The sequence below is a fragment of the Perissodus microlepis genome, chromosome 12, assembly GCF_051167445.1.
Source record: "Perissodus microlepis isolate ML-2025 ecotype Zambia chromosome 12, ASM5116744v1, whole genome shotgun sequence".
Taxonomy (NCBI): Eukaryota; Metazoa; Chordata; class Actinopteri; order Cichliformes; family Cichlidae; genus Perissodus; species Perissodus microlepis.
The window spans coordinates 28,922,390-28,941,774 of NC_140472.1; the positions used below are offsets into that span (position 1 = coordinate 28,922,390).

At 39.7% G+C, this 19,385-nt stretch overlaps 2 protein-coding genes across 2 annotated transcripts; one reads left to right on the forward strand and one right to left on the reverse strand.

The window, feature by feature from the left end:
* Positions 1-387: 387 nt before the first annotated feature.
* Positions 388-6,969, reverse strand: inpp5e (inositol polyphosphate-5-phosphatase E). Its single transcript, XM_084946496.1, has 11 exons — positions 6,863-6,969; positions 5,483-6,355; positions 4,680-4,803; positions 4,494-4,591; positions 4,266-4,390; positions 3,588-3,707; positions 3,345-3,452; positions 2,623-2,784; positions 2,203-2,318; positions 1,943-2,079; positions 388-666 (listed from the first exon to the last, which is right to left on the reverse strand). The coding sequence occupies exons 2-11, from the start codon at positions 6,283-6,285 to the stop codon at positions 534-536; spliced, it is 1,926 nt and encodes a 641-aa protein (XP_084802622.1). The 5' UTR covers positions 6,286-6,355; positions 6,863-6,969; the 3' UTR covers positions 388-533.
* A 3,007-nt stretch (positions 6,970-9,976) lies between these two features.
* Positions 9,977-10,763, forward strand: LOC146376552 (gamma-crystallin M2-like). Its single transcript, XM_084946497.1, has 2 exons — positions 9,977-10,399; positions 10,485-10,763. The coding sequence occupies exons 1-2, from the start codon at positions 10,121-10,123 to the stop codon at positions 10,761-10,763; spliced, it is 558 nt and encodes a 185-aa protein (XP_084802623.1). The 5' UTR covers positions 9,977-10,120.
* Positions 10,764-19,385: the final 8,622 nt, after the last annotated feature.

A 19,385-nucleotide genomic window follows, 5' to 3' on the forward strand; every position in this document is an offset into this window, starting at 1 on the left:
GTCTATATTTGACCTGATCCTCAAAACTCTCCAACAAAACGGACACCTAAAAGTGTGCTGTAGTTATGTTTAGTATATTACTTCATGACAAAAATCACAAGGCATTTGAACACTGGTGTAGCATTCAGAAAAAACAGAGTATTATAGTATATGATGCTTCTTAAACGGCTACAAAAAATAGAGAGAAAATAGGTATTGTTACTCTCTGTAAGGTCTTATCAGTCCACACTGGAGCATGTGACTGAACTTTAAGCCACAAAGGGAGACCCCCCTTCCCTAGTCATGTTTGAGTACAGGGGGCAGAATAAATAAAGGCCAGAACGCTGATGTCTGCATGACCTCGAGATCCCTGCCCTCGAGTCTAGCCAGCTTCTTCAGGATACAGCTGCACCTCAGTTACCTCGACCACAGCTGGGATTTGTGTAGTTAAGACAACTTTGGTTTTTCCTTTTTGTCCTTTCTGGCCTTCCTGTTTCTGGCACAGGTCTGATCCAATCCAGCCTGATCTGGTCCAGAGTGTTCCTTAATGGGTTTCAAGAGATGGTGCAGATCGTGCTGCTTTGGTTCTTCATGGCCTCCTTTGTCTTTATTTCTCTGGTGATCCGCCTCCTCCTGATACCTTCCAAGTACAAGCTTCGGTCAAACTGTCCGGCACACAGAGGAATGCTGACAAAAATACAAGCAAATGCAACATTACAGGTGTTAGAAAGTCAAAATGCATAAAGCACAACTGATCGTTTACCAAATGATCAATTGCAGTCCAGTGAAAAAGAACCATCATTTAAGGCATGGATTTTTTGGCATTGTAATATTTCAGCAGCATTTTAAGTTAACTGCAACCCACACAGTGCAACATGGACTTAATAAACCTGGGTAGGCCATCAAATCTGAATCATGTAGACCAGCGGTCCCCAACCTTTTTTGCGCCACGGACCGGTTTATGCCCGACAATATTTTCATGGACCGGCCTTTAAGGTGCTGCGGATAAATACAACAAAATAAAACTAGTACCGGTACCGAAAAAAAGAAAATTTATTCATAACACACGTGAAAAGACCAAGGAAAACCGAGTAAACGATAAAAATGATAACAAAATAACGCTGAAAACCGATAAAAACCCTGAAAACTATACATTTCACACCTGAGCCTCAACTCTCGCGGCCCGGTACCAAACGACTCACGGACCGGTACCGATCCGAGGCCCAGGGGTTGGGGACCGCTGATGTAGACTGTATGACACAGAGCTACTGTTTTGTGACCACAGCTAAAGATTGTCAGGATTCTTTCACAATGATGACCTTTGCACTACCTACGAAAATCCACGACAGCACAGTTTATTACATCACTAAAGCCTGGAGCCTCTGGGGGACTCTCTTCCTCTACCCTTTATATGTCACTGCTGCACGTACTTTCATCCTGTTTGTGTTTTGTTCTCTCTTTATTCTACTCTGTTCTGTCTTCTCGAGGCTGCTTCTGCTTGGGGATGACTTTTTCTTCCTTTATTTTCTAAATGCTTAGTCAAAGGAGATTCTTGGGTTTCTACTGATGCAGAGTTCTTAACCTTACAATACAAAGAGCTTGAGACTGACTACTACTGTGATTTGGTGTCATTAAAAAACCCATCTGAATCTGATCTAACATATTACTTCATAAATTATGTTACTTGTTGAAAACTTGAATGGGATGACAAAATCTCTTATCTCTTTTCCCTAGACCCTGTGCCAGTGCCTAATCTCAATAAGTCTCCACACATGCCAGAAAGCCTACACCAGTGCCTCTCTAGAAACAAGTGCTAGGCCCAAACGTGACACCACTGAGAGTGAAGGCTCTCAGTCAAATAGGTCATAGTAAAAGCTATTAAGTTCCAACTTTATGTGAAATTAAATTTAACTGAAAAGGACTACAGCACTAAGGTGTATGTGTGAATGTTAGTGGGACTCACTTGTCTCTTCCTGGCCTGAGTTTGACCTGAAAGACACCAATGACAGGCCGGTGGTCCGAGGTCTTGATGTTCGAGCAGCTGGTATACATGAGTGTTTTTATGTCATTAGCCTGCCTGCTCCTGAATAGGATCCTGTCCTGTGAACACAGAGAGGTTCTATGCATTTGAGAGCCACTTTAATAGAAATGATAAAGTGTTTTTAAAAAACTTAAGGCGTTTATCTTTTGTCATGTGCGACACAACATCTTTGTTCTACTTACTGTGTATGAAGGTGTTCTCTGTTTAGAAGTGGTGTCATAGACATCGCGACCAATGTCGAATTTGTATGTGGGTAAGAAGTGTATTGATGCCTCTTGGAAACCTTTAAAGATTGACCCTGGAGGGACAAACAACTCACAGGATAAGAATCAATGAAAAACAACAACCCATTTCTATAAAAACTTTTGCAACTGTTTAGATGCATAAAAAAATCATCTAGGGAAGAAAATCCAAGAAAGTTGGTTCTGCTCATCCAGTCGTTGCATTTCCTGTGGGAAAATCATTTTCATCACTCAGCCAAGCCACTTTTTCAGTCTGAAGTGACAAAATGTTTCTCCCACTGAAAGCGCTACGTCCAGATGAACAAAATCAACTTTCTGAGTTTTTGCAAATGTTGACGCTTTGGCTTCCTATGTGCATACCTTCCTTCATTTCCTTGGAGAGCTGATCGTGCTCCAGCAGAGGGCTCATATCGCCACCTACTGTGGAGCTTATGATGGCCTCCACCTCACTCCGGTCTTTATCCAGCCGAAAGTTAAAGTCTCCAAACCAGAAGACCTGATCGAATCTTGTAGTGACGTCAGCTGCAGTGAAAAATTATATTCCATCGATTTTCACTGAATTCTGGCAATTAGTGTTATAAGCACTAAGATTTTAACCACAATTTTAACCATATATAGATCATCAGTAACTGCTGGTACAAAGATGGCCATGGAAACAAATACAAAAATAGATTGTTATATTTATAGAGAAAAACCTTCCTGTACATTAGCCAGACCACTTATTCCCTCCTCCTGCAAATAATCCTAAACCTAGGTGTCTAGGAATGTTTAATCTAATTACAGTTGTTGCAATCAATCATGTTGTGATTTGATTAAAAAAGGAGGACAATTAGAAAATGAATGCAATGTTTTAATGTATAACTTTTGCACTGTCCACTTCCTGCTGTGACAAAACGAATTTCCCACGTGTGGGACTAATAAAGGTTATCTTATCTTATCTTAAGATAATTTGTCTTACCAGAATGAATGCATGCCACATTTAAACTGTTACATCTTTAAAAGATTAAGCATTCTGATGCATAAACCATCCAATTAGCTTTAACATTTTACATCATTCACACAAAGTAGCTTCAGAGTCTTACATGGTGTGGAGCGGTACGGGTTGGTATCTGGAAGGCCTTTTGGAAGAGCTAGAGCCTCGACAATCTTGTTGTAATCAAGTATTCTCTCGTAGACTTTGGCATCACCGGCTGGGAGAAAAACAGAAATACACATTAGAAATATGCAACATTGGCCGGCTGTAGGGTTTAAATGCAATACACGACTAATGTGCAGTGTAAAAGAAAAAAAAAAAGCTTCTCTGACTTGGAAAAGCTGCTACTAACAGGTAAAATGGGAAGTAACGAAAAGGAAAGAAGTGCCAAAAAAGGTGAAGGCAATCCCCACTGCGCCTTTGGTCTTGATCTGCGAGATGATCCTCGTTGTGACTGTGGCGTGCTCCGCCTCTGTGCAAAAAAATAAAGAAGAAGAAAGGTGGTTCATGTCTGTGCACACAAATCAACATGTCACTACAACAAAATCCTTGTCACAATCCTCTGGCCAGTTATAGTAGGTGGAGCATTTCATCCAAAGCAACAAGGATATCAGTAGAGAGTTGTAAGTTGAAACTAAAGGATCTTTTCAAGTGTTTTGATATTCATATAATCTGTATTGACTTGTAAACAGCATTTTAAGTATATTATAGAAAAGTTTAATCTAGAAAACTAAACATTCACAGCTTAGCTTTGATTTTTTTTTTCAGATTTTAAAGCTCAAATAATTGATTAGTTAAGAAAATTAATTCAACAGTATAAAAGACCTATCTGAATTAAAGACTATTTAAACCTTTTAAAGCCTGTTTTGAGGAACAAGAAATCAATTTTAATCATTTAATACCTCCAGAAACCCTGTCTTTAAGACAACATGCTATTAAATACACAAGTCACCACAGAAATATGAGCAATTTAGAAATATCATTTCATAATCACCATCCCTCCTGAACTAATACATAGAGTAGGACAGACCTGAGCAGAACCAGATGAGGTCTCTTCTGACAAATACAGTGAGATATAAAACACCATGTGAAGCTGCATATAACATGACGTAGTAAGGTCCCAGACTCTCCTGAAGTCTGGTCTCCCACTCCCTCCTGCACACAAACAAAGTTACATATTTTTATGCGGAAAATGAGAGCCATTACGGAGTAATTCGTCATAATAACCGGCTTTTATTTAAAACATTAAATGATCCACCTGTCAGGACAGCCCTCCTGGACCCCAATAACATAAAAGTCTTGTGCAAATTCAGAGTCTGTTGGAAGGAGGAGATCATCTAAGTTGACTGGAAGGCCCTGAAAATGGCAGGAATTTGGTTATGATTCAGTTTCTCCATCAGAAAAACCTTTGTGAGAGATGCTGCAGGTCCCAACATCCTCCCACCTTCTCTCCTTGCATGTTCCAAGTGGCGATGTAGATGCCAACTCTCCTGTCGGGGAAGAGGCGGTCCAGCTCCTCAGCACCAAGCAAGGCACCACTACCCAGCACGCTGCCCTCCATAAAACTCCTGGATGACGAAAAGTAAAATCAGCACATATATCGAGTTTAATCACAGCTGTAAGGCTACTATCTCTGAGGTCAGGTCAATAATTCATCTGTATAAGTATTAAAGCAGTGGACTAAGAACCATTTTACCAATCATCCTGTCAAAAACCCTGCTGAATCTCCTCACACCTATGTTCTTCTTTGCTCCAGTAATGGAGGCTGTTTATTCTTATTTATGCATTTTTAGCTAAAGCAGCTCAGATGTTGATTTCTTTACCACAAAGTATCGCAGACTAACGTGTAAACATTTCAAATTTAGCTTGGAAAGAGGAATGAAAGATGAATGATGAAAGATGAATTAAATCTAACACAGCTTGCAGGGGAGTGTGGGGGTTTTGGAGCTAAAGTGTACTGTAATAAAGGAAAGATAGAAGGGTAATATGAGTATAAAGTGGGTGAGCTTAGAAAGGGCTCATCTAGACAAAAAAACAAAAACAAAACAAAAATACACCCCATCTTACTTCTTTTGTTTTTAAGTGTCACTAGCTTAATACCCTTGAAAGAGACTGGTAAGTAACTATAGTTTAACAGGAAGCTGAGTGCAGTTACTTTAATCTACAGGACATCTTACAATAGAGCCTTCAAATCCAGCACAAGGATGATGACTACAGGTGCATCTTTATATTACCTGCTAAACCTACCTGTTCCTCATATCCTGCGGTCTGATGGGGCTGAGTACGCTGTAGGTGGACCTCATGGAGTTGACAGAGGCACTATCCGACCCCATGTTCTCCAAAAGCCGGCTGTCGCTCAGGTTCCTGTGGAGCCTTTCTCCAAGCTTCTCTCTGGCCGGCATGGCATAATCCAAACAATCCCTGTCAATCCTATTAGCTGCCCTCAAAGTGGCTGACGCAAAGCTCTTCTCCAGAGCAGGCAGTGGTCCGGTGGGTTGCACCGGAGACAGGCGCACCTTGGCGGCCCTCCACTGCTGGACTGTAAGGTCGCTCTGCTGGCTGCGGGGTCTCCTTTCATAGTCAGAAAGACTACTCCCTCTGTCCCGGAAGGCTGGGGATCCAGTTGGAACAGCAGAATGGGGTCTCGCACTGGGATCCCGCTCATTCCTCACTGCAGCTGTACCCTGGATAACGAACCCACTCGGAGCTACAACAGTTTCATCCTCTTTAAGCGAGTCTGTGGAGGAGCCGGTCTCAGCTGGGTCGCTCAGACTCTCTTGGCTGTTTCTCAGCCTCCTGGTTCTCACAGTCTCCTCCAATGAAATGCTTTTGCTGGACTTCGACAGTCTGGGTAGCAAGGGGGGGCGGGGCTGATACGGACTGATCCCTTCCCCTGTGTTTCTAAGCCTAAGGTCATCCTTGTGCCCGTTGGTGGATTTTACATCTACTATGGAGGTATTGAGTTTGCTGCTGTCATTGGCAATTGAGTCTCCTTTACCAGGAGCCTCACAGGAGTGATGGAGGGGGCCGTCCTCTCCATCCTCAGTCATCCTCTTCTCATGTCTGAGTCCAGCTGTGGTGAGGTGGATGAAGCGCTCTCATTTTCAAGTGGCACAAGACCTGTTCAGACACACGGCGGAGTTTGTTTTATTGACATGGCCTTCAAACGATCACTTTACTGTCTGATATACTTTCTGATATCAGCCACGGCAGAGGGTTACTGCATCAAATACCCAATCAGTGGAAACAGCAAACATTTTGATTTCAAGCAATTGAAAGCAAGTGCAGTAGCTAAAAAAGACAAAGCACATGAGCTAACGCAATTACTGCTTGTTTCAACAACTTTAATGCTGAACGAAAAGTCCCGTTAAAGTCCACTTTAACAGTTCTACTTAAGCCATCATCTAAATCACGTTTACATACACAACAATGTCATCTGTTAAGCTTGTCTCTTCACTGGATAACAACCTGCAGCTGCAGCTAACAAAGCTAAAATGCTAAAGCTGTGCTAACTAATGCCTAAAGCGTACGTTTCTGTGACCACATTAACAAAAGGATAACTTTGGTAGTTTCTGTCGTTTGCACTAACAATTTATGTCTCTTTTATCAGGCTGAAAGTAAAGCTACCTTTTGTGCACTGTTGGTGTCAGGGTGACTGACTAAAAGTAGCTCCGTGACTTCCTTAGCAACGCTTGACAACACAGATTTTTGTTACCAAGAGAGTCGCAGTCTGAACTCAGCATGTATCACAGCGCCCCTGTGTGCTAAGAAGGGGTATTACTTCCATACATGTGCGTCAACTACTAGGATAACCATCTGCTTTCTCATTTCTGCAGCTTACACATCTTCGAATAATTCCCAGGGAGCTTATTCTTATACGAGGAGAGAGGACTCCAGGCAACAGACATCTGACCTAAATTAGCCTACTAAGAGGCTAATTTGAACTAAACTTACACTGTAGCTCAATGTGCTGGCATAAGAACTCTGTAACACTGTGAGTGCACATTTTCAACATATAAGTATTAGTAATACTTAAAAAACAAAAAGACAAGGCAACTCACCTATCAGAACATCACCAAAATTATTGACAGCACTGCTCAAATCCAAAGTTCATCCTGCGCTCCTATTCCCTTCCTCTTTTGAGCACCACTTTTTTGCTTTGGCTCACTAAATATATCATTTAAAATGCCAAGAAAAAAATGTTATATAATTGATATCAAAAGACTCATGGGTGTTTTATAAAAATGACAGAGAACAAAGGTCAGGAAGTACAAGTAACATGCCCACCCCTCATCAAAATGTCATAAAACATGCCTATTTTAATCAGTGTAGTGTAATACGATTGAGTAGATATTTGCAGCTACAATTTAATTTCTAATTCTCTTACAATTTGTCCACTTTGCCTTACATCACAATCAAGAGCATAGCCTTTGTTCTCAGCGAGTAGACCTAAAGATGATCTAAGCTTTGATCTGCTCAAATCAATGCTTAGATCATATATATATATATATATATATCCAGTATATTACTATCCAGTATATTTTTGAATGATGTATTTAAAAGCATTAGTCAGCTTACAAAGAGTTTTTTAAAGAAACATACCATGGGGCTATAAATTATAATGCTTTAAATTATAATCCAGTCAGATACATTTACTAGTTATTTGGCCATAGTCAGGTGATAAAGAAAACAAGTTTTTTAGATTCTTTTGATAAACAATTTTTTTGTTTGTTTTTTTACTTTTACTGCCAATAGTATCTTTTCCAGAGTATACAGTTTTATTGTACTTTTTCCTGTTAATGAGAAAATGACTCCAAGGTTTATTTTTCCATTTATTCAGCACATCATTAATACTGGAGGCTCAGAATATGAACACCTACAATTATAATCAGAATATAGATTTTGTAGGAAATAATTTGTTCCCCTAAACGCTTCCAAAATATCTGATTCATAAAACAAAAGCTGTACCAAAGCGTGTTACGTTATCTGTTTTACCTTCTTAATCTTTTGGTTTATTTCCTGCTTTAAATTAAACATTTTTGCTTAGAATTAACAAAAAAAAAAGAAAAAATATTTGCAAAGGGATGTGTCAGCCCACAAACAATCTGATGACAAATGTCATACGTATCCAGCACCAAAATTCATAAATGTAACATAAATATCAACTTTGTTTTTAATTAAGGTACTCATACTTTACATTTATAAGTAAATACATTATATAATGTTATGTATTTTTTTTAATACCACACATCTTTTAAATCTTTGGATGACTGTATTCAGTCCAGCCTTTATTACAAGAAAAAGTTCTGCTGTATAGATAGATAGATAGATAGATAGATAGATAGATAGATAGATAGATAGATAGATAGATAGATAGATAGATAGATAGATAGATAACCCAGCTGTCCTTGATAGTTTACACACACAAGTCTCCCACTTTGTGTCAGGCTTCACAGCATTTCTCTTCTTTGTGCCCTGTTACATATATTATGACAACACTCACAAATATATTGGCTGTACTCTACATAAGTACTGTAAAATCTGTAACTTATTTCCCTCTGCCTGGTTACATAATATCATATTTCACACAACCATAACCTTTTGCTCCCAAATTATGTTTATGGACTCTGAACTTAAACTTCTGACTTTTATTTACTCAATCGCTCAATATTATTGTGCACTACATTGCTAATATCCAAGTTCCTCTGTTCTTTAAGTAACTTATTTTGCCGTCATTAGTTTAGCTCAGTTGATTGAAAAAAAAAAAATGCTTGTCTGGGTGTTTTCATGAAAAGACAAAAGCTTTTCCATTCACTACAACACGTTAAAGTCAGTCACTTTACAAATAGCACAAAGAAACGACAGAAAAACGCTGCTGCTGACAAAACAGTGTAAGTCACACTGAATAAACAATGTCAAGGTGTGACCTCCAATTGTTAACCCTTTCATCCATTCCCTGACCCTGTGATGTACGAGAACCGCAGCTGAATGGATTTTCTAAGCTCGCTGGCCCCTGGAAATGTGGACAAAACCCTCCATATTCAGTGCATTTCTATGACACAGCTGCTGACTCAGGAGGTTTGGACAATGGGCTGGTGCGGTCGGGTCTAGTATAAAAGGAAAGGGTTAAACCAGGTAGGATACAGTTTGGTGCAAGAGCAGAAACATCAGCAGCAACCAGCAGCTCAACCAGCAGCTCAGCCAGCAGCCCAATAATCAGCAATATGACTACCACTGGAATGAACATGATGAGCAGGGTAAGAGAATTGCCTTTAAGGTCTTAAACACGTGTTTATAAAAATATAATATTTATATTTGCAACAGCAACCAATCATGAGGTGTGGCACGAATGGTGTATCGTATAATTTTCCTCCGCTTTAAAGCATCTCAGAGTCCTATTTTTGCTTTCCAGCCAGAGCCTGTGCTTGTTTGGTTCAGTAACTACAGCTTGCAGTTATTTCTTCTAGTAAAAAAGCTCTAAAATTCTAAGCCAACAAAATAGAAACAGACTTTGCGAGATAAAATGTCACTATGTACATATTAGCTTCTGTTAAGAGCTTCTCTCATGAGCTGAACAGCTCAGAAAGAGAACTTTGCTGTGTTATTGTGAGTGCCCATCTGACTCTGTGGATTCAAATGTGTGCACTTCTTGTATAAGTGATTTATACTGCTGCTGGGTCTGACCTGATAAAACTAGATTAGTTACCTTTATAGAAAAATCATAGATTGCTCATTCAGACATGGAGCTGACACATTAAGAGTTAACAGAAAGGAATAAATGTCTAAATTGATTTATTCCTAATTAGAAGTTTAAAGCTGCACCTGAACTTTCTACTTAACAGCACTACTACTGAACTCACCAACTCTTTCAGCTTCAAAAATTAAATGCCTCACATGTGCTCGTTTCCTCTCTCTCCTCAGATCATCTTCTACGAGGACAGGAACTTCCTGGGTCGTTCCTATGAGGTCATGAACGACTGCCCTGACATGTCCTCCTACCTGAGCAGGTGCCACTCCTGCAGGGTTGAGAGAGGCTGCTTCATGGTGTACGACCGCACCAACTACATGGGCAACCAGTACTTCCTGAGGAGGGGTGAATATGCTGACTACATGAGCATGATGGGGATGAACGACTGCATCAGGTCCTGCCGTATGATCCCCATGGTAAGAGTTTACGCCAGTCTTCATTTACCCTGGATGACATCATTAAAATACTCTGAGTTAAATCCATTTGTCTTCTGCCTCACAGTACAGGGGATCCTACAGGATGAGGATCTACGAGAGAGAGAACTTTGGTGGTCAGATGTATGAGCTGATGGACGACTGTGATAACATCATGGACCGTTACCGCATGTCCAACTGCATGTCCTGCAATGTGATGGATGGCCACTGGCTGATGTACGAGCAGCCCCACTACAGAGGCAGAATGATGTACATGAGGCCTGGAGAGTACAGGAGCTTCATGAACATGGGATTCAGCGGCATGAGGTTCATGAGCATGAGGCGCATCACTGACTCCTGCTACTAGGCTGTCTTTGCACAAAATAAAGCTGTCATGAACTGAACTACTGGTGTGTTTAAGTCATGGATTATTTTGAGTACTTACGTTCATTCAGAAATTCTAACGTTTCAGTAATTCAGAAGAAGCAAGTCATTTGCTTTTTATTCTTATTTTCAAACCACATTCTTTCAAAAATCAACTACAAGTGAAATTTGTGCAACCTTTTAGCACAAAATGGTCACTTATATGTACCACAACTTCACTGTCACAGTGAACCTCTTATAACCTTCTTTTCATATCTTTTTACATTAAAAGCCATAGACTGTGGGGCCCAAATTTAGCTCACTGGGATGAGCAGGTGAGTATATGCCAAATGGCTGAAATCGGCAGGCCCAGGTTCAAATATGACCATGTCTTCCCCTCTCTCTCCCTCTGCTTTCCTGTCACTCTTCACTGCATCTATCAAAAAAAAAAATTAAAAGGCAAAACAAACCCCAAAAAACCCAAAACATAGACTGTATATTAAAGATGGAAGTAGACATTTATTGTTTAGTTATATTCTGGTCTTGAGCCTAGCCTTTTCACGAGGGGGGATAAATAAGAGAAACCCTGGGACATTTCAGTTTGATACAACAGAGACCCAAAGCATAGTTTGCTTTTTTGACCCCTCTACTCTAACTGGGACTCAAATTTAAAAAAAATGAACATCATATTCTATTCATTAAGGCTTCAAGCTAGAGACTGAGAGCATGAGCACTTTAGAAAAGTGTTTATTGAGGGTAAGAACATTCATTTTCTGACTCTTCTGGTTGTAAACAGTCTTGTTTGTAACCAGAAGAGTCGCCCTCTGCTGGCCATTAGAAAGAATACAGATTTAACTTACAGGCTTATAGGTTACTGGTATGACATTTTTGATTTCTTCTAGAAGGATACTTTAGTTTTTTACAGTCTTTGTAGACTTCACCCTTTGTGAATACTATCTTTCCACAGAACCAAAACACACACTGAGTACTTATGCTTGTAAAGAGCAGTAAGTGTTTCTGAGCATGCTGTAAGAAGGAGGCCTTCATTTAGAGTCACTGTAAATTTCTGGGCCTGTAACTGTCTGTAAAGCCTTTTGTTTAATAGCAGAGAAATCATAATACATGATGCTGATCTGCAGCTTTGTTGTTTATAAAACAATAGTTGCAATTGTTGAAATAAAGGAAGTTTAGTCTCACTCTGAGTAGAACTAAACCAGTTGTGTCTAGAGTCTTCTATAGTAAACTTGGACAATGGCATATAAATACTTGCATAGCTGAAATTCTCTGATTATATTTACATTGTACCAGTTAGGTTTCAGCGTGAGTTGTTATTAGATCCAAATGTTATTGTTGGACCACCTAGGTTTGTTTCTGCAAGACTGTTTCCCTCAGTCCTGTTCTCATTAGAGCAAAAGAATAGAGCAGGCATACAGGTAAGCACCCTGAAAGCACAGTGTATATACAGCAGCTACATAATAACAATATGCACATGGTCTGTTTTTATTTTCTATTTGTTGTTCTGACATATTGATATATCTCAACAACCATGACATTTGGTGATCGCGTGCATGTTTTCTGAATTTTCACATGGCCTAACAGCAGTTGATTCTATCATTTCAGTACAAAGAAATTAATTACAAGACACCAAGATTCATCAGGTCCAGGCAACATTTTTCCAATTTTCTGTTGTCAAGTTTTGCTGTGGCCCATCTGCTTCAAAGTTTGATGTGTAGCACATTCAGAGATGCTCTTCTGCATATTGTGGTTGTAAAGCAGTCTAGTCTGTATTTTGTGGTCCCAGTAGATCACGAGTTTCTCAAATATAAAGACCATTTGGCACCAACAGCTACACCACTTTCATAGTCACTTAAATCTGTTGCTTGGTCATTTTAACTCTAGATGCCTAAACGTGTCTAGCTAATTAGATGTTTGTGTTAACAAACAGCTGATCAGGTATATCTAACAAAGTAGCTGGTGAGTGTATTCTGTTACAATGGTGGATGCTCCTATTAAATATGGTCAAACCTTCAAATAATGAGGCCAGCATGTTGAAGAAATCTTTATGAGCCAAACGCTCAGGCTTCAGGCAGCTCTAAATAACACAGTTTATTTCTGCTCTTGTGATATCAGTATGAAGGGATGTCTTGTTTATTCGAATACTGAATAAACTAAGGGGGGCACCAAGGCCTAATATAACATGGAGCTGGAAAACAAGTTGACAGGTCCCTTTAAGTGATTCTTAAATTATTGTTTGACTTAAAGTCACCTTGAGATTTTTAATATTAATCTTCTTTTTTTTAATTCATGGTTCTGTTCACAGAGCAGTTTTCACTTTTAACTCTGACACTGTTTTAATTTAGATGAGAGAGAAATTTTTTTCACTGCTTTAATATTGATGTAATGTGCACATAACCTGCATACTACAGAAAAAATGTCACCCTCCATGATGCCCTATTATAGCCTCTGTTAAAAAACGTGTACGTGTACCATTACAGAACTCAAACTACGGTGCTTACAGACAGCCACAAAGAGCCGTCAGTATGGCTGTAGACTCTTAATCCTGTGAAAGTGATGAGAAGTAATGTCTGTTGTATGAGGATGACATATTAAAATTTAGATTTTGGTTTGTTCGCGTTAATTTTCCTGCGTGATATAAAAGTCTCAACAATAACGACAAAAGAAATATGCACAATTCACTGCCTGTCTCGTAATTTTTTTAGTTCCCATTCCTCCGAGGAGCATATTAGCAGTGCATGTCTTTCTATCATTCTTTCTCACTCTTCTTTCTTTCCTTTCCACTCTTCCTCCAGAGAACAGCCAATCCAGTGAGCAAGCAGGGAATCGATGCCCTGATACAAGATTCAGCCTAATGAGGATCAGAAACATCTTAATAAAGACCCATAATCCACCACTTAATCCCTCATTACAGAATCATCTGCATTCTCTCGTCCTGCTCTGTACCGCCGCAGTGACAGCACATTCTGGTCCATTGTTCTGCTTCGCCTCATCTCTCACCCAGGGCTACGTCTCCCTTTGTCTCCCTTCGGTGTCAGTTATATTTGATCTGCTCTCATTAGACTTTCAGACGAGGGCCTGAAAATAGTGCTTTTGTGAGCACTTCTATGCTATCTCTTGTCTGAAATGGAAAATGAGACATATGCTTAATGAGGAAAGGATGGACTGGGACCTGCCGTCTGACAGCGAGATAGGAAGCGTATTGTGTGGAGGAAGTGCTGTGACCGATACTGTTAAAGGACACACTTTCTAGGCAACATCCATGTCAGTAATTATGACTTCTGAGAATGTGAAAATTACTGTGAAGTGAGACAGATGGATTAACGTTTCATGCTGAGCCCTGGAGACACTTGGAGTCGAGGTTTTTACTTTTGTGCAGCATTAACAAAAAAGTTACAGGAGTTTTACATATACTTCATGCTATGGAAAACTAGTTTCACCTTAGAAATACACAAATGTATTGTGTACGTAACACAAAAATAAACAAAAGCATGTGAAACATAATATTATTACGATTGTATGACTAAATACAATGACAAAAAAAACTTTACTCTAACTTCTGCCCACAAAACCTGGAAAGAGTCATACTCATATTATTCATGTTAGATATCAGTGATAGCCTTTAGCATGGCCTGATCAATGCAGAAATAATAATACAGTAATCCTCTCTGTAAAGTGCATGGAGAGCAATGCTGTGTAAATGTGTAAAGGCATAGCCACCAAAACATCCTCTACTTTTTATTGAGGTCCTCTGTTAACTCCTCAAATTGGACATTTTCACAGTCATCATGTTAGAAATTTTGAAACATTATAAACGATGGGTGGATCTGGCTGAAAAATGGAGAACACTGCATATTCATATGATAGTGACTTAAAAGCATGCTCCACTTTATCCTCCTTTGTGACTCAAATGAAAACCATAATTTACAAAAATAACATCATATAAATTAAATAAAAAGTCAAACCTAGCAACTGAGACTGTGAACTCATGAGAAAAGCTTTTACTGTGATCATAGTTCAGCGGAGTCAAGGGTTTAACAAGATACAACAAGAGACATTTCCCTCTGCTAACCATTAGAATTAATAATAAATTATAATACTTTTGCTTTGGATTCATTTTTTTAAATATGGCCTGGTTCTGCTGAAGGTTTCTTCCTGTGGGCGTTTTTCCTTCCCACTGTCACCAAAGCAGTTGCTCATAGGGGGTCATATGATTGTTGGGGTTTTCTCTGTTTTCCTTGTATTGTTGTAGGGTCTTTTTAATATAAAGTACATTGTGATTTGGCACTATATAAATAAAACTGAACTGAATTGAACCATCAATCATAAAAGGAAAGAGGGTGTCCGTTTCCAAAATCCAAACTGGTTTCACAGAAGGCTCTGCCTCCCAGTGAAGATCTCGATTGGGCTTGGTATGGTGCTATATTACACAAAAGCATTTCATTGTGATTGTCCACAACTCAGAATTAAACAGGGAACAGAGCAAAGTGATCAAAGCACTAGATATCACCAGGACATACTGAATCACAGAGAGATACAAATATGCTGGGAAAAACCCGGAAGGCTATAAGATAATGCAATGGATAACACAACAATAAACCTGGAAAATAAATATTGGCTAACCAAGGAATATGAAAACTCAACCCCAAGGTAAATGACAAATAACAAAGAAGCTAACAACCCCATTCACCAGAGAGACAAGGAACAAAACTTAAAAACATTCTCATAATCTAAAAAGAAACATTAACCAAGGGTCCAAAAAACAGGGACCATCACAGTTTGTCCTGCTGGTCCAAATGGGAAAACTGTTTTTTATTCAAATCTCTCCAGACCCTGAGCTACAAATAGAGTTCAACATACCCAGGGTATCTTTCTGTTATCTGAATTTACTTCTCTAAGTTATCGCAGGGTTACAAAAAGTTATTTTCAAGAGTGAAATAATCTATGAAAACTATACCTATTCCACAAAATTAGGAAATATAATTAATAATAAGTAAAACAAATGCAACATTGCTCATAATAGTTTCATTTGTTGAGATCTTACCTTTTTGTTTGTACAGCAAAACATCATGCTATGACTCCCGTGGATGCGAATAGTTATCATGAAAATGCCAGGCACTATTTGCCCCCTCCACACTAACAATATGCATGGAGACAAACATGCAATATTCCAATTTACTCTAACAAAGGGGGTTAATGTGGACTTATGTGTCAAGAGAAAAGGAGAAATCTCACTTCCTTTAGCTAGGAGATGATCCTCAAGAGGGTCAGATAATTAGCCCCGTGAAGGTGTGGAGAGGGCTGATTCCTAACTAGTATTACCCCTCCCTCATCATTACTCTGTGTGCTGAGGTGATAGGAGGTGGAGGGGGATAAAACAAAACAAATAAAACTCATTAAAGGGGCCTGTGTGGCTACAAATTCCCCTCTGCAGCATGCTAACACTCCGCAGACGTCAATAGCTCTGGTCAGAGGTATCATCGTTATTCTGCCTAGGTATGAACTCAGATCAAAGCCTTGTATAGTTCGTTGCCTCTTAACCTGAGGCGGCATTCTCAAAATCAGAGCCCCTTGTTTGGCAGGTTTCCATTTTTTACTCTCTGATTAAAGCCTGTGGAGACCCAGAAAATCACTCTGCATAGCAAATCCTGAGATGAAAAAAAATCCAAATGATTTCTCCAACAATGCACCCATGGCATTTTGTTATTTTAAAGAATGGAGTTAATTTTTGATGATGCAAAACAGATGAGGGCTCTTTGTAGTTGTGTAAAAGAAACTAGCTAAATCCTCAAGGAAAGTTGTTTTCATGTACAGTGACAACGTCAGCATTAAGGAGCCACGGGCCTGATTTTTCACACATTTCTAACCTGTGGAGCAATATGGCTTCAAGAAAAGTTTCACCAGTTTGGATTACCCCGAAATTTGGTTCTAACCTTTTATGTTTTCAGAGGATTGGCCAAAATGTATTTAGTTATTGTCTCGTGGAAGATGTGTATATGTTTTATTTATTTATTTATTTAAAGGCGTCTATCAATTCCTAATGGCTTCATGTACTGTGAGAAGTTGACCACATGTTGTATGAGTGGTATGAGTCCTGGGTCAAGCACAGCCATAACGTGAAAACTGCTAAAGGTTACACGGACCCAAGTGAGAAGGATCAGCAGGACAGGCAGCATTTTACCAGCATAGAAAGTTAATGAGGCTGTTAGTATATCTAATCTTTTTGTGCAGAAGAGTTCTGTTTTATCCAAGCTGTACTGAAGTTTGAATCTATAGGAAAACACAGACTTTTACTACAGGGAGTGCAGAATTATTAGGCAAGTTGTATTTTTGAGGAATAATTTTATTATTGAACAACAACCATGTTCTCAATGAACCCAAAAAACTCATTAATATCAAAGCTGAATGTTTTTGGAAGTAGTTTTTAGTTTTAGCTATTTTAGGGGGATATCTGTGTGTGCAGGTGACTATTACTGTGCATAATTATTAGGCAACTTAACAAAAAACAAATATATACCCATTTCAATTATTTATTTTTACCAGTGAAACCAATATAACATCTCCACATTCACAAATATACATTTCTGACATTCAAAAACAAAACAAAAACAAATCAGCGACCAATATAGCCACCTTTCTTTGCAAGGACACTCAAAAGCCTGCCATCCATGGATTCTGTCAGTGTTTTGATCTGTTCACCATCAACATTGCGTGCAGCAGCAACCACAGCCTCCCAGACACTGTTCAGAGAGGTGTACTGTTTTCCCTCCTTGTAAATCTCACATTTGATGATGGACCACAGGTTCTCAATGGGGTTCAGATCAGGTGAACAAGGAGGCCATGTCATTAGTTTTCCTTCTTTTATACCCTTTCTTGCCAGCCACGCTGTGGAGTACTTGGACACGTGTGATGGAGCATTGTCCTGCATGAAAATCATGTTTTTCTTGAAGGATGCAGACTTCTTCCTGTACCACTGCTTGAAGAAGGTGTCTTCCAGAAACTGGCAGTAGGACTGGGAGTTGAGCTTGACTCCATCCTCAACCTGAAAAGGCCCCACAAGCTCATCTTTGATGATACCAGCCCAAACCAGTACTCCACCTCCACCTTGCTGGCGTCTGAGTCGAACTGGAGCTCTCTGCCCTTTACCAATCCAGCCACGGGCCCATCCATCTGGCCCATCAAGACTCACTCTCATTTCATCAGTCCATAAAACCTTAGAAAAATCAGTCTTGAGATATTTCTTGGCCCAGTCTTGACGTTTCAGCTTGTGTGTCTTGTTCAGTGGTGGTCGTCTTTCAGCCTTTCTTACCTTGGCCATGTCTCTGAGTATTGCACACCTTGTGCTTTTGGGCACTCCAGTGATGTTGCAGCTCTGAAATATGGCCAAACTGGTGGCAAGTGGCATCTTGGCAGCTGCACGCTTGACTTTTCTCAGTTCATGGGCAGTTATTTTGCGCCTTGGTTTTTCCACACGCTTCTTGCGACCCTGTTGACTATTTTGAATGAAACGCTTGATTGTTCGATGATCACGCTTCAGAAGCTTTGCAATTTTGAGACTGCTGCATCCCTCTGCAAGATATCTCACTATTTTTGACTTTTCTGAGCCTGTCAAGTCCTTCTTTTGACCCATTTTGCCAAAGGAAAGGAAGTTGCCTAATAATTATGCACACCTGATATAGGGTGTTGATGTCATTAGACCACACCCCTTCTCATTACAGAGCTGCACATCACCTAATATGCTTAATTGGTAGTAGGCTTTCGAGCCTATACAGCTTGGAGTAAGACAACATGCATGAAGGGGATGATGTGGACAAAATACTCATTTGCCTAATAATTCTGCACTCCCTGTAGAATCAGGGCCTCTTTACAGCTATAGACTTTGAGTATACTCAAAGGTTAGAAGATCATTGTGAGTATGATAATGCAAGCATTTAGCTCAAATAAAAGGACTCTTTGGCCATCTTCTTGGTGAAACGTTTGCATGGATTGCCTTAAAGGTAACATAAAGACCACCACAAGAGCCTCTGATTCTTCATCTGGTGTTATTGCTATGTCTAAATTTGTCAAAATGATAAATGTGCTCTAAAGAAGGACTCGTGCAGACAAGTTCAAAAGGTTTCTTAAGTAATGGTGAACAAACACTGGAGGTGAACTCTGTCATGGGAATTCCTGGGGACAGTTCAGATTATGAGGATTGGAGCCCCTGAGAAGAGGGGAGAGATAGGCTAGCCTTGGTTAGCCCACTGACATCAGCTCCACAGAATTGTTCCAGATAGTGTTATATGAGATTGCTTATTTGATCATTCTGGGAAACATATTTGAAGTGGGCCACTGGTCTGTTTGCCACAGTGGGGAAGTCAACAGGCAGGTGAGCTGTCAGTTTTTTGAGAAAGAATTCAAGAAGGTACAGACCAGCTCAACAGGGACAGGAACGAGAGTTCCCCACACAGGGAACTCTCTGAAACAAGAAAACTTAAAACAACAGGAGAATCATAGAGGAGCCTGATTACCACTATAAGGAGGCAGAGAATCTATTGGAGATCAAACGTTGGAGCTGGTCCTTAATTAAAAGCAAAAGATGAGATTCACAAGTAAAAGATGTGACAGGTAA